Source organism: Somniosus microcephalus, chromosome 4 (assembly GCF_052327205.1).
Source record: "Somniosus microcephalus isolate GS21.2 chromosome 4, FLI_Smic_1.0, whole genome shotgun sequence".
Lineage (NCBI taxonomy): Eukaryota > Metazoa > Chordata > Chondrichthyes > Squaliformes > Somniosidae > Somniosus > Somniosus microcephalus.
This window is the reverse complement of record NC_140990.1, coordinates 157,011,684-157,027,504: the sequence shown is the minus strand read 5'-3', so window position 1 is coordinate 157,027,504 and position 15,821 is coordinate 157,011,684. Positions and strand designations below refer to the sequence as shown.

The 15,821-nt window shown below is 48.1% G+C and overlaps 1 protein-coding gene across 1 annotated transcript in view; it reads right to left on the bottom strand.

Moving 5' to 3' along the window:
• The window catches only part of map3k13 (mitogen-activated protein kinase kinase kinase 13), a 265,870-nt gene that overhangs the window by 191,605 nt on the left and 58,444 nt on the right, over nucleotides 1-15,821 (bottom strand). Inside the window, 2 exon segments of the mRNA XM_085985387.1 lie at nucleotides 2,968-3,084; nucleotides 5,051-5,160. Of these exon segments, the coding sequence (XP_085841513.1) occupies nucleotides 2,968-3,084; nucleotides 5,051-5,160 (227 nt within the window).

The following is a 15,821-nucleotide window of genomic DNA, read 5'->3' as shown; positions in this document are numbered from 1 at the left end:
GAGTTCCTCGGGATGGTCAATTTTTATCACTGGTTCGTCCCTAAGGCGGCTCTGCTTATGCAGCCCTTGTACGAGGCCCTCAAGGCCAAGTCCGGTAAGGATCCGATCAGCTGGACGGCCGAGATGGACCGGGCGTTCGTCGACACCAAAGGCGCCTTGGCCAACGCAACCATGCTGGCGCACCCGCTTCCAGGTGCCACCATTGCCCTTACTACCGACGTGTCGGACTACGCAATCGGCGCAGTGCAGGAACAGTGGGTGAATGGGACGTGGCAACCGCTGGCGTTTTTCAGCCGTCAACTACGGCGTAACGAAAGAAAGTACAGCACTTTCGGCCGGGAGTTGCTGGCCCTTTTTCTAGCCATCCGCCATTTCCGGTTCTTACTAGAGGGACGTCCGTTCACGGCTTATGTGGACCACAAGCCACTAACGTACGCTATGGCCAAGACCGCTGAACCGTGGTCAGCTCGGCAACAACGTCACCTGACGTTCATTTCAGAATTCACCACGGACATTCAGCATGTGTCCGGCAAAGACAACCTGGTGGCGGATTGCCTCTCCCGCGCGACTGTGCACGCAGTCCAACTCGGAATCGACTATGCCCTCATGGCTGCGGATCAAGCCTCGGACCCAGAGGTCCAAGCATACAGGACCAGCCCCTCTAGCTTCCAAGCGGCCGACGTCAAATTCCATGCCGCAGGCACCACGCTATTTTGCGACGTCTCCATGGGAGTTCCCCGCCCTATCGTTCCAGTCGCCTGGCGCCGGAAAGTGTTCGACACCATATACGGGTTGTTACACCCTGGCATGAAGGCCTTGCAAAGGCTGATGTCATCAAAATTCGTCTGCAGGGGTATGCACCTGGATGTCCGCGACTGGGCCAACACCTGCGTGGTCTGCCAAAAGGCCAAGGTACAGCGTCATGTAAAAGCTCCATTGGCCACTTTCGCTGTTCCGGAGCGTCGATTCGACCACGTGAATGTGGACCTCGTGGGGCCGCTTCCGCCTTCTCAAGGTTTTACACACATCCTCACAATGGTAGACTGCACCACTAGATGGCCAGAGGCAGTTCCTTTGGTTTCCACCACTTCGGCAGACGGGCCAGAGCTTTCATCTCCTCTTGGGTTGCTCGTTTCGGGGCACCGGCGGACATCTCTTCTGATCGTGGACCGCAGTTTTCCTCTGAGCTCTGGAACGCTGTGGCTCAGGGGCTCGGCACCAAACTACATCGCACCACCGCCTATCATCCACAGGCGAACGACCTGTGCGAGCGATTTCACAGGTCGCTCAAAGCCACTCTGCGGGCCAGTCTTCAAGGCGCGGGATGGGTGGACAGACTTCCCTGGGTCCTTTTGGGTCTTCTTACGGCGCCCAAAGAAGATTTACAGTCGTCCTCGGCGGAACTCGTATATGGCCAACCACTACGAGTACATGGGGATTTCCTCCCGTCTCCAACAGAGCCTTGGTCCGCATCCCAGCAACTCATCAGCCACCAGGAAGCGGCCAGATGTTTCGCTCCAGTGCCTACGTCGCATCACGGCTTGCAGAGCTCCCACGTCCCAACTGAGCTGAAAAGTGCCGAGTACGTGTTTATCCGCCACGACGCTCACCGGGACCCGCTCAAGCCTCCTTACACTGGTCCCTTCTGCGTCATAGAGCCGGGAGACAAAACCTTTTCGGTCGCTATCGGAGGTAAACCGGACCACATATCGGTTGACCTGCTGAAGCCGGCAGACTTAGACCTGGACCGCCCAGTCGAAATCGCTCAACCGCCAAAACGGGGCCGATCGCCCACAGTCGCCGTGCCAGATCCACCACAACTGCCCGACAGCTCGACCACTGGCCATCAGCTTCCACTTCAGGGTTACAGAAGTCGCTCGGACAGGCTGGTCAGGCCTCCTCACCGTCTCACTTTTGCTGTTAAAGACAATTCTGGGGGAGAGCATGTGGCGGAGCCACTAAAGGACTCAGATCGTTTGTATATAATTCCCTTTAACAACATGTTAGCTACAGCCTGAGTCTGTATCTTTATTTATACTGTTTACTTGTACAGAGTGTGATTACTTTAACAGCGCGGGTAAACGCGATGACGTCACGCCGTACATCACGTGATCCCCCACTGGCGGGAAGAACGTGATGACGTCATGACGTCAACCACGGGACCAGCCAGCAGTCCTCGTGGAGCCTCCGAACTGAATAGACCTACACTCGATGTTCTCCTGCAGTTACTTGTTTAAACCTGTTAGTTTCCATTAAACTTCGTTTTGTTTAAGCGCTTGAGTGGACCTCAGTCTTTGGATAGGAACTAGACATTCCTACATTATAGTAGATTGTGTCATTGCTGACCTACATTGGCTTCCGGTTCTCCAAAGCCTCAAATTTAAAATCCTCATCCTTATGTTCAATTCCCATCATGGCTTTGACCCTCCCTATCTCTGTAATCTCCTCCAGCCTCACAAGCCTCTGGGAGCTTCATTTATCTACATATTTTATCCACCATTTCCTTTCTGCTGTGCAGCGGTCAGTAATATAGTCCCAGTCAGTAATGTGATTCATCCCACCTGGTTCACTAATGTCCTTTAAGGAAGGAAACCTGCCGTCCTTACCCCGTCTGGCCAGATACAGGAGGGGAAAATGTACAAGTCCACTCCAGTCCCACGCCAACATGGCTGACCCTTAGCTGCCCTCTGAAGTGGTCTAGTGAGCCACTCAGTTGTATCAAACCTGGACAACTGGGGATGGGCAATAAATTGCCAGCTTTGCTAGTGATGCCCACATCCCGAGAATGAGTAAAAGAAAGGATCAAGTGGAACCCGAAGGAGAAAAAGACCAGTGATCGCTTCGCTTCTGGTGGAACCTACCCCTAACCTTAACCTGTCCTCTCTCTTTCAGAGGCTGACTGACCGGCTGTGTATTTCCAGTGTGTTTTACACTATTTCAGATTGCTACAGTTGCTTTTGTACGTACTTTATGAGTTCCTTCTCCCTGATCTCCAGCTGCAACATGATGGCACTGAGTTCCATGTAGAGATTGTTGGCTCGTTCCAGCTTCCTCTCGTAGTGCTCTCTGATGTCCAGGGCATGCCTGGAACAGAAGAAGCAGCACTGGGTCTGAGCAGCTTTCTCTACCGTACCAGAAAGTATTTGCATCGGGATGTAGCACCTTAGAGCTTCCTCAGGACGCCCCAAAGCCTTCGTCACCGAATTCTGACGTGTGGTCACTGTTGTTACATTGCACAGCAAAGTCCCATAAACAGCAAATGGATGAGTGACTGGCTAATCTGTACCTTATGACGTTGGTTGAGTCGATCGGCTCATCAGTAGAACGACTTCAATGAATAGTGCCCATGGGATCTTTTACGTCCACCTGAGAGAGCAGACGGGACCTCGGTTTAACATCTCGTCTGAAAGATGGCACCTCCGACAGTGCAGCACTCCCTCAGCACTGCTCTGGGAGTGTCAGCCTGGATTATGTGCTCAAGTCTCTGGAGCAGGATTTACAACTACTGTAAATCCCTGTGACTCGGGGGTGGAAGAAAGGAAGGAAGACTTGCTACAAAGAGTGCTACCAAATGAGCCAAGCTGCCAAATAGGAGACTAACTGGACATTAAAAAAAATTGTCCCACTGCTTCTTACTGGCACATTGCAGAGTAAAAGCAATGATGGAGAATGTCACAGTTATGTCTGGATAAACACTCGTATTGGTGTGGTAATAACGAGCTGCTTTTACTTCCAGGCCCTCTAGACCATTCTGTCAAAGAATAACAATGCAAGAGAAGGCCCGGAGTGTCATTGTTGCAATGTCCCTTCAGGGGGCCATCTAGTCTTCAGTTAACAATACGCAAGTACCATACTTAGCAGTGTCCAGTGCCACACAAATGTGCAAGAACATGTAAGGTTCCCACTTGCTAACGGAGTGCAGTCTGCCGAGCTGGTCAAACCTGCAGCAAGCGGGCAAGTGGGGATCACACCAGTGATGTGTTAGAGGGTGTGCAGGAGATGAGAAACGATTGTGAGCGACCTTACCTCTTCACATTAACTGTATCAATACCGCTGGAAAAGTTTGGTAACTATGAGTTTCTAAGTTTCACCGCTGCAATATCTGTCCATAACATGAGAATTAATAGAATAAAGTCGGTGAAAAGTAGAGAAAAATAAACGTCTGGCTTTCCCGTCTCATTTACAGTCCCGGTTCCAATGCCGCCTGACGCAGCATATTGTGGTGCTCAGGGTCGAAGGCCACCTGAGGCACTGTGAGGGCAGCCGCCTTAATAAGGTGCCAACTCTGGTTGGATGTATCCTGGAGGTTTCATTACATGACCTCTCGCCTCCTCCAGTCAATCAACCTCTTTTTCCCCCCACCTCCAATATTTTTATATAAATAATAAATGAAAGTCTTCAAAGAAAATGAAAAAAACACACAATTTTTTTAAGTGCCCCTATGATTTTTCTCCTGGGTCATTGCTGGCAGTGTGTCCTGGAGATTAAACTTTAATCCCTGGAAATTCCAGGGCAATCCTGGAGGGTTGGTAACGAGGCCTTAACGAGGTTAGTGTCTATAGCAGAAACTAGCCCTGTTGGATGGTTATTGTAACAAAAAGCAGACTTAAGGTGCTCAGAAATGGGCATGAGGATTTGCCCCCCTAGGTGGCAGGTTTCAAGCCCGAGCTCAAAGGCTCGGAAGTAAAAGACTGGAATGTGACTAACTCCATCACATGGTCCCCTTTCCCCAGAACGAGGGTTAGCCCTGTAACCGCCGGGCGGGCTGGCCTCGGGATCATTACAGGGCTTTCCACCCGTGTGGTTTTATTTTCCCATTTGGATGCAAGCCCATTCAGCTGGAGTTGGAGGTAGAGTTAGCGGGTTACACGGTGACTAACTGGAAAACATCATCAAAGTTCAAAATGGTAACGGTGAGAGGAATGAAGCATGGTAAAGGAGAGTGTGGTCCTGGGCCTCCCATCACTGCTGATCCAAGAGCCACGGTGAGGGGTTAATGTTATATATGAATGCCCTGTGTTAAATAAGGTGAGTCAGGCAGTGCACATACCTTAGCTCCTCTCTCCTCCGTCTAATTAATTCTTCATCTAACCGATGGATACACGTTCCTTCACTCTTTATCTTTTCAAAGTGCTTCTTCACTTCTTCCCTCCATTCAGCCTGTAAGCAAAGAGCGCTCTTTTTACAAGTGGGGTTCCCATTATGAAACCCAGTACAGGTACTGCGACTGAGTAACGCGAGACTCACATTTATATACAAGACTCTTCTCTGATCTATGGTACCTCACCCAAGGTGGCCGTTCTTCATGCATGAACCTAGACTGGAGATGGTCAGTAGGCTATTCGACTGTAAAGGCATCGCAACTGAATCCGACACTCAACAACCACGGAGTCACATTCCCAGCAGGAGTCACTGGGTAGGAGTCTGGAGCAGGAGTCTTGGCCAATTTCCCCTCACCCCTCTCCAGCCCAGGGTACTGAGGCCAAATGTAGTGTCACTAGTGCTGCCCCGACTAACTAAGCACAGACTGGGGATTGAGCTTGAGGCTTCACGGGCTGCATGGCTCAGTGCTACACCCCTGTGTGGTATCTTCAGCCAGTAACTCATTGATGGAGGATGATTACCACGACTCTTGATAAAGCACCCCGCGCGATCTCCACAATTCACTTAAATTGCACTAACCAACATCGATGCCTGGTATTGGCTCTATGCTGTGGTTACTGATGCCGATTGTGAGCACAATGGCTCACACCCTGTTATCCCACACACAAAGAAAGAGGGCTCGCATTTATATCGCGTTGTTCATGTCCTCGGGGCGTCTCAAAGATCTTCACAGCCAATGAAGTGGGCTGCACAGAGTGATCCCAAACAGAGTGCTTCTATACAGGGTGCTAAATTGGGAATTCGGAGCAGAGGGGGAAGGAGGAGAGAGCGAGAGGAGCGGCTGGAGATAAAGGTAGGCCCGAGAGCCCAGAGGGAGTGCGAGAGTCAGGGAGCGAGGTAAGTGATGTCAGCACAAGGGAAGGAGCTGAAGAGAAAAAAACAAATTGGTGAGTAGCTGGTGATTGTTATTTTTTAAGTCTTGAGTTTATTTCTGTTAAGTTAGTTAATCTATTAAGTAGAGGCATGGCAGGGCACCTCAGTCCCGTGGAATGCAGATTTTATGCCATGTGGGAACTCCAGGACGCTTCCAGTGTCCTGGACAACCACGTGTGCAGGAGGTGTCATCAGCTGGAGGAGCTCAAGCTCAGGTTTTGGAGCTTGAGCGGCAGCTGGCGTCACTGCGGTGCATCCATGAGGCTGAGAGCTATGTGGATAGCACGTTTCAGGAGGTGGTCAGCCAACAGCATAAGGGTGCGCAGGCTGAGAGGAAATGGGTGACTGCCAAACAGACAAGGAGGACCAGGCAGGTAGTGCAGGAGTCCCGAGTGCATCTTGCTCTCCAACCAGTATTCAGTGCTGAATACTGGTGAGGGTGATGGTTCCTCTGAGCAGTAAGAGGAGGGGTGGGGCCGATTAGGGACCAAAAAGGAGATCTACACATGGAGGCAGAGGGCATGGCTGAGGTACTAAATGAGTACTTTGCATCTGTCTTCACCAAGGAAGAAGATGCTGCCAAAGTCACAGTGAAAGAGGAGGTAGTGGAAATACTGGATGAGATAAAAATTGGTAAAGAGGAGGTACTCGAAAGGCAGTCTGTGCTTAAAGTTGCTAAGTCACCAGGACCCGATGCTGAGGGAAGTTAAGGAGGAAATTGTGGAGCTACTGGCCATAATCTTCCAATCCTCCTTAGATATGGGGGTGGTGCCAGAGGACTGGAGAATTGCAAATGTTACACCCTTGTTCAAAAAAGAGTGTAAAGATAAACCCAGCAACTATAGGCCAGTCCGTTTAACCTCGGTATTGGGGAAGCTTTTAGAAACGATAATCAGGGACAAAGTTACCAGTCACTTGGACAAGTGTGGATTAATTAAAGAAAGCCAGCACGGATTTGTTAAAGGTAAATCGTGTTCAACTAACTTGATTGAGTTTTTTAATGAGGTAACAGAGAGGGTTGATGAGGGCAATGCGGTTGACGTGAGCCAACTAGGGAACAGGCTATCCTAGATTGGGTATTGTGCAATGAGAAGGGGTTAATTATTAATCTTGTTGTGCGGGGTCCTTTAAGGAAGAGTGACCACAACATGATAGAATTCTTCATTAAGATGGAAAGTGAAGTAGTCCAATCCGAAACTAGGGTCCTAAATCTAAACAAAGGAACTACGAAAGTATGAGGAGGGAGTTGGCTATGATAGATTGGGGAGCTTCATTAAAAGGCATGACGGTGGATAGGCAATGGCTAACATTTAAGGAACGAATGCATGAATTGCAACAGTTATACATTCCTTTCTGGCGCAAAAACACAAAAGGAAAAGCGGCCCAACCATGGCTAACAAAAGAAATTAAGGATAGTATTAGATCCAAAGAGGAGTCATATAAAGTTGCCAGAAAAAGTAGCAAGTCTGAGGATTGGGAGCAGTTTAGAAGTCAATAAAAAAGGACCAAGAGATTGATTAAGAGGGGAAAAATAGAGTATGAGAGTAAACTTGCAAGGAACATAAAAGCGGACTGTAAAAGCTTCTGCAAGTGTGTAAAAAGAAAAAGATTAGTGAAGACAAATGTAGGTCCCTTACAGTCAGAAACGGGAGAATTTATAATGGGGAACAAGGAAATGGCAGTGCAATTAAACAAATACTTTGGTTCTGTCTTCACAGTAGAGGACACAAATAACTTCCCAGAAATGCTAAGGAACCAAGAGTCTAGTGAGAAGGAGGAATTAAAGGAAATTAGTATTAGTAAAAAAATAGTGCTGGAGAAATTAATGGGACTGAAAGCTGATAAATCCCCAGGGCCTGATAATCTGCATCCCAGAGTACTAAAAGAGGTAGCCATGGAAATAGTGGATGCATTGGTTGTCATCTTCCAAAATTCTATAGATTATGGAACAGTTCCTGCAGATTGGAGGGTGCCAAACGTAACCCCACTATTTAAAAAAGGAGGGAGAGAGAAAACAGGGAATTACAGACCAGTTAGCCTAACATCAGTAGTAGGGAAAACGCTAGAGTCTATTACAGTATAAAGGATGTGATGCCAGGACACTTAGAAAATATCAACAGGATTAGACAAAGTCAACATGGATTTATGAAAGGGAAATCGTGTTTGACAAACCTACTGGAGTTTTTTGAGGATGTAACTGGTAGAATAGATAAGGGAAAACCAGTGAATGTGGTGTATTTGGATTTTCAGAAGGCCTTTGATAAAGTCCCACATAAGAGTTTAGTGTGCAAAATTAAAGCACATGGAATTGGGGATAATATACTGGCATGGATTGAAAATTGGTTAACAGACAGGAAACAGAGAGTAGGAATAAATGGGTCTTTTTCAGGGTGGCAGGCGGTGACTAGTGGGGTACCACAGGGATCAGTGCTTGGGCCCCATCTATTCACAATATATACTGTATCAATGATTTGGATAAGGGAACCAAATGTAATATATCCAAGTTTGCTGACGACACAAAACTAGGTGGGATTGTGAGTTGTGAGGAGGATGCAAAGAGGCTTCAAGGTGATTTAGACAAGTTGAGTGAGTGGTCAAATATATGGCAGATGCAGTATAACGTGGATAAATGTGAAGTCATCCACTTCGGTAGGAAAAACAGAAAGGCAGAGTATTATTTAAATGGTGATAGATTGGGAAATGTTGATGTACAAAGGGACCTGGGTGTTCTTGTGCACCAGTCACTGAAAGCAAACATGCAGGTGCAGCAAGCAGTTAGGAAGGCAAATGGTATGTTGGCCTTCATTGCAAGAGGATTTGAGTACAGGAGCAAGGATGTCTCGCTATAGTTGTACAGGGTCTTGGTGAGACCACACTTGGAGTAGTGTGTGCAGTTTTGGTCTCCTTACCTAAGAAAGGATATACTTGTCATAGAGGCGAAGGTTCACCAGACTGATTCCTGGGATGGTAGGACTGTCGTATGAGGAGAGGTTGGGTCGAGTTTAGAAAAATGAGAGGGGATCTCATTGAAACGTATAAAATTCTGACAGGGCTAGACAGACTGGATGCAGGGAGGATGTTTCCCTTGGCTGGGGGGGTCTAGGACGAGGGGTCACAGTCTCAGGATACGGGGTAGGACATTTAGGACTGAGATGAGGAGAAATGTCTACATTCAGAGGGTGGTGGGTGAACCTGTGGAATTCTCCACCTGAAGGCTGTGGAGACCAAGTCACTGAATATATTTAAGAAGGAGATAGATAGATTTCTAGAGGCAAAAGACGTCATGGGGTATGGAGAGAGAGCGGGAATATGGTATTGAGATCGAGGATCAGCCATGATCATATTGAATGGCGGAGCAGGCTCGAAGGGCCAAATGGCCTACTCCTGCTCCTATTTTTCTGTTTCTATGTTCTATGTTTCTATGATGTACATGGACTTCCCAAAGGCATTTGATAAAGTGTCACATAATAAGCTTGCAAGCAAAGTTGAAGCCCATGGAATAAAAGGGACAGTGGCAGCCTGGACACTGAATTGGTTAAGTGACAGGAAACAGAGAGTAGTGGTGAACAGTTGTTTTTCGGACTGGAGGAAGGTAAACAGTGGTGTTCCCCAGGGGTCGGTACTAGGACCACTGTGTTAAGTATGTGTATTGTATTGAACAATTAACACAAAGACTTAAACGTATAACTCAAACAGGTCTTTACTGGTTGGAGGTAGGGACTGCACGTAGGTCTTTACTTCATGCCCACAGGCGGGAACTGAGGGGAGATCAGTACCCACAGTACTATTTATACCCCTATGGCCAGGAGTGGTACTGCGTATCACTACGCCCTACAAGTAGTGCAGTCCTGTCCATAGGTTCAAAGTAGCACACATATTACATACACAACATTCCTCCCTTCCTAGCTTTACAGTCATCTCCCCATTTAACATAACGTAATAACATATATAACTTCAGGTTTACATAACAGAATAACATAGATACATAGATAACTTCATGTCAAAACAGATCACAGATTCAGTCTCTGCGGAAAACAGTTCACAGATTCAATCTCTGTGGTGTAGTCGGTTCACGTTGCTGGGGTGACTCATTCAATAGTCCTTCCATGGATTTAACAGTTTGAACTTCCGAACTGAATTGGCTCCGTTCGGAGGGACCACGTGTGTGATCTGGTAGAGGTAATAATGGTTCAGATGGGTCATCTTCTGTTTCGACTTTTCCTTTTCTGCTTCTTGGAGACTCTCTGGGCTCCACTGTCAGCTGCCAGCTGCATGCGCAGTTCCTCCTTCTCTTCCTCCTTTTTCCGTAGTAGAGCCACCTTCTCCCGATGTTCCGTAGACTTTCGGTGCTCCTCCATGATTTCTGTATGGTGGGAGTCGAAGTTACAAGTTGGGCAGGACAGGACATAGTAATATTCGGTGTCGTCCTGATCTAGGCCAGCGAGAGGGTCTTCTATTTCCTCCATACCCAGCTGGGCGTTAGCCAGCTTTTGTTCCAAGTCCAGACATCTTTCCTGAAGAGACTTCTTCATGCGTACCTCTTCATCCAGCTTTTTCTGGGCTTTCAGCAAGTCGTTTACTAATGACCTCATTTGAGATTTTACTACTTCAACTTCTTTTGGAGATTGATTGATCGGACTATTCAATCCCTCTACCGGAGCAGCTGTTTCAGCGGTCTGTTGTTCTACGTTGACGTGAGTCAGCGTACTTTTGGCATCCAAGGGCTGCTCTGTTGCAGTCATCTCAGTCTGTGTTGCCACCTCAGCTCTTCCAATAACCTTTGAGAGCTCCGAACCCCTTTCGTTTGAATATTGAAGTTCGTGTTCAAGTTTTTCCCATTTCAGAGTCCTGTCCTTCAGCATATGCAGGAGTTGGCTGACCGTTAACTCCTCTGACATCAGACGTTTTGTGTACTCCTGCTCCATTTTCTCCATCAGCTGCTTCTGTTGTCTTCCCAGATTCTCCAACTCTATATCAAAGAACTCTTTCGTTGCATTCAACTCTTGCTCAAAACGGCGAAGCATTTGTTCTAATTGCTGTTGTAGTTTGAAATGGAGTTGAGTTCGAGCCCGGTGTCCCTCAGAAATGGGCACATCAGTAGACTTGCCAGACTCAGAATCCACAGTTAAACTATGTTGTTGTTGCTCAGTGGAATTCTGTGCTGAAACTTTGTCTTTTGCACCTGAGTTGGGCTTACCATCATCCGTTCCAGAGTCTGGGCCGACTATCTTCACCGAGTTCTCACTCGTTATTGTTTGTAGGAAATGCCAGTCCATATTCATTTTCCTAATCCACTCCCGTCCTAGTAGTGGAGAACCTCCTTCAGATATCACATATAAGTCCATTATTTGACTGTCTTCGCCCTTGTGGACCACTGCAACCTCTATTTTCCCGATGGGGTACACTCTTTGCCCCGTGTATGTTTTCAATATAATCCCCGTATCCTGTAGGGGAATATGTTGGAATGACTTTCCGTAATCTTTCTTATTTATGACCGTCAATGCCGATCCAGTGTCCAATTCCAGTTTTACTTGGACTCCTTCTATCTGAAGAGTGACCCAAATTGTCTGGAGGTCTGCACCCTTACCAGCGTTGAGTACTCTTAAGCTAGCCAGTTCATTACAGCTTAAGCTAGCCAGTTCATTACTGCTAGCATGTGAATCGGACTCCTGTTCGGTCACCTTGTGTACCTTTGCGTATTTTCCTTGCGGTGACTTCTTGTTGCTGGTCTTCTTCCCTGACCTGCATACTCTAGCTATATGTCCAAGCCTACCACAAGTTCTACATTCTTGGTTTTTAAACCAACACTGGTTCTGATCATGCGTTGTCTTTCCACAATGATAACATTTGCCAGAACTCACACCCAATTTGTGTGCACTGAGCTCCGGTGACCGTAGCTGCATTACTGCCGTGCCTCTCGCTGCGGCTTCGTGTGCTGCTGCCATAGTGACCGCCTTCTCAAGCGTCAGCTCATTCTCCTCGAGCAGTCGCTTTTGTGTATCCTGTTTAAATAAACCACACACAAATTTGTCTCGTAGTGCATCTGTCAGTCCCGTTCCAAACTGGCAATATTTCGCTAATTTACGCAATTCCAGCAAATATTCAGCATTGCTTTCATGCTGTAGCTGCCTTCTGTCGTAAAATTTAAATCGTTCCGCTAGCATCAGCGGCGTGGGGTTTAGATGATCTTTCAGGACAGTAACAATCTCATCGAACATCTTATCCGCCGGTTCATCTGGTGATAACAGGTGTTTCAATTGCCCGTATGTCTTCGCACCCATTAAATTTAATAATGTTAGAGCTTTATCTTGGTCACGAATTTTATTGGCCTTACAATAATTTTTTACTCTTTCAACATATATGGCCCAATCTTCGAGGTCACTATCAAAGGTGCTAATATTCCCGTGTTTAGGCATTGTAGATTTGCAATTTCTCAGATTTTATTTTGTTTACTTGTTATCAAAGATGGCGGCTTCCCGCTCTTGCCGTCGTCCTCCGCCCACAAAATGGCGGTTTTCCCGCGCTTGGCGGTCTTCACCCGTCCCCCGACGCCGTCTCCCTTCAGCCCCCGAGTGCGGCCCTTATCTTCGCCGCGATCGCCCGAGTGCGGCCCTTATCAGCGGATGCGATCGCTGGATCGCGAAGTGGCTCCCGACCGAAGCGGCTCTCGGCCCTTATCTTCTGTGCGATCGATAGCCCACGCTGTGCACCGCGGCTCTCGCACCTTGAGCTTCTGCAGCCGCCGCGCCTTTCAGTCCGAGTGCGGCCCTTATCTTTGGTCCCGATCCCTGGCCCGCGCTGCGCCTCGCACTTGAAGCGGCTCCCGGCCTCTGGCTCACCCGCTCGCGCGGCTCTTGCTCGCTCCCTCCCGGGCTCTGGCTTACCCGCTCGCGCGTTTCACCGCGGCTCTTATCAGGGATTGCGATCGCCCTTATCTCCCGATCGGTGGCCCTGTCTTTGCAGCCGACGCTGCTCGGCTTACCCATGAGGTTATGGAGGCTTCAGGGTCCTAATGCCTGTCGCTTCCAGTCGCTGGAAGCTGTCAGGATTTCTGCTGCCCTTCAGTTTTGAGTGGGGTGTTGAGGATTGAAACCTCTCTTCAACGTCCTGTCTTTGGACGAAGCCGCCGTGGAATAACTGCCGCAGGGTTCGAACCGACTCGTCGCCAGTGTTAAGTATGTGTATTGTATTGAACAATTAACACAAAGACTTAAACGTATAACTCAAACAGGTCTTTACTGGTTGGAGGTAGGGACTGCACGTAGGTCTTTACTTCATGCCCACAGGCGGGAACTGAGGGGAGATCAGTACCCACAGTACTATTTATACCCCTATGGCCAGGAGTGGTACTGCGTATCACTACGCCCTACAAGTAGTGCAGTCCTGTCCATAGGTTCAAAGTAGCACACATATTACATACACAACACACTGCTTTTCTTGATATATATTAATGACTTGGACGTGGGTGTACAGGGCACAATTTCAAAATTTGCAGATGAAACAAAACTTGGAACTATAGTGACCAGTGAGGTGGATAGTGATAGACTTCAAGAAGACATGGACAGGCTGGTGAAATGGGCGGACACGTGGCAGATGAAATTTAACGCAGAAAAGTGCAAAGTGATACATTTTGGTAGGGAGAATGAGGAGAGGCAATATAAACTAAAGGGTACAATCCTAACTAAAGGGGGTGGATGAACAGAGAGACCTGGGGGTATATGTGCACTAATCATTGAAGGTGGCAGGGCAGGTTGAGAAAATAGTTAAAAAAACATTTGGGATCCTGGGCTTCATAAATAGAGGCATCGAGTACAAAAGCAAGGAAGTTATGATGAACCTTTATAAAACACAGGCTCAGCCTCAACTGGAGTATTGTGTCCAATTCTGGGCACCGCACTTAGGAAGGAAGTGAAGGCCATGGAGAGGGTGCAGAAAAGATTTACAAGGATGAGGGACTTCAGTTACGTGGATAGACTGGAGAAGCTGGGGTTGTTCTCCTCAGCGCAGAGAAGGTTGAGAGGAGATTTGATAGAGGTGTTCAAATCATGTGGAGTGCAGACAGAGTAGATAGAGAGAAACTGTTCCCATTGGCAGCTGGGTCGAGAACCAGAGTTACACAGATTTAAGGTGATTTGCAAAAGAACCAAAGGTGACATGAGGAAAAACTTTTTTCTACAGCAAGTGGTTGTGATCTGGAATGCACTGCCTGAAAGGGTGGTGGAGGCAGACTCAATCGTGGCTTTCAAAAGGGAATTGATTAAGTACCTGAAGGAAAAAAAATTGCAGGGCTACGGGGAAAGGGCAGGGAAGTGGGACTAGCTGAAGTGCTCTCGCAGAGAACTGGCACTGGCTCGACAGGCCGAATGGCCTCCTTCTGTGCTGTAACCATTCTATGATACTATGAGGGAAAAATTCAGTATCGCCCCGTTTGGGGCGCGATTTTCGGCCGTGCGCAAAGTTTAGCGCCTGGCGCTAATTATCGCCTCCAACTGCAAACTTGACTTTTATCACCCCCGGAGGTGATTGGAGCACTAAATCAGGCGCTACACACCTCTCTTAAGGCGCAAAGGCCGAGGAGCGAGGCGCTACCTCAGAGCGCTGGCGAAGCTCATGTGATGTCAGTCAGCAATGGAACACAGACACACTGGCGCCGGCCAGTTCTTAAAGGGAAGGGTTGATCTTGCTCTTCATCCACATCCTGCTCATTGCAGCCTTGAATCTCGGCCTGGAGAGACCTGTACATCAAATCTGCTGGAAAGAACAATGGAGAGGCCCAGGGAAAGAGCTCAGAGTGCAGCCCCCACAGTCTCTTCTAAATCGATGCAAGGAAGGGCAAATCAAAATGAACCTGCAAAGTGCTGCTCAGTACCCAAAACTCCTTCACACAGCGTTGAACCTCTCTCTCTCTCTCTCAGAATGCGTGGTGCAAAAATATCACCAACAAAAAAAGGCAGGAAGCGGTCGCCTTTAAATAGCGCTCCCCCAGTCCCTTCCTGACTGCAAAACGCTCCCCTCAACCGGTCGTTGCTAGCGGCAGGCGGTATGGCAGGGGGTGCCACTCAATATCCGGTCCGGGGCGCTAACGGGGCGTTGCACACTCGACTGACGTCACGATCTGCTGGCGCAGGACATCCTGGCGGTAGTGTTTGGCGCCGCTGCGAAATGTAATTTCGCGAGCAGCGTAAACATCGCCGCGCGTAGGCGATAGTTGCTTTGCGCCCCATTAGCGCCCTCTTAAGGCACTAACGGGAGGCGCAAAGCAACTGAATTTTTCCCCTTATGAGTCTAAGTACACCTGTAGGTTTTGGATTACGCTTCTGTGAAGACCCTCGGAACATGTGTTTTCTACGTTAAAGACGCAATATAAATGCAAGTAATGTAGGAAATGCAGCAGCCAATTTACGCACAGCAAGTTCCCACAAATAGCAATGAGATAATAACCAGATAATCTGTTTTAGTGAAATAGAAACAGAAAATGCTGGAAATGTTCAGCAGGTCAGGCAGCATCTGTGGAGAGAGAAACAGAGTCAACATTTCAGGTTGATGATGTTTTGGCAGGACATCAACCTGAAACATTAACTCTGCTTCTCTCTTCACAGATGCTGCCTGACCTGCTGAGTATTTCCAGCCTCCACAGTATTTTGCTTTTGCATCTGTTTTTAGTGATGTTGGTTGAAGGATAAATATTGGCCAGGACATTGGGGAGATCTCCCCTGTTCTTCTTTGAAATAGTGCCATGGGGCAGACGGGGCCTCGGTTTAACATCTCATCCGAAAGACGGCACC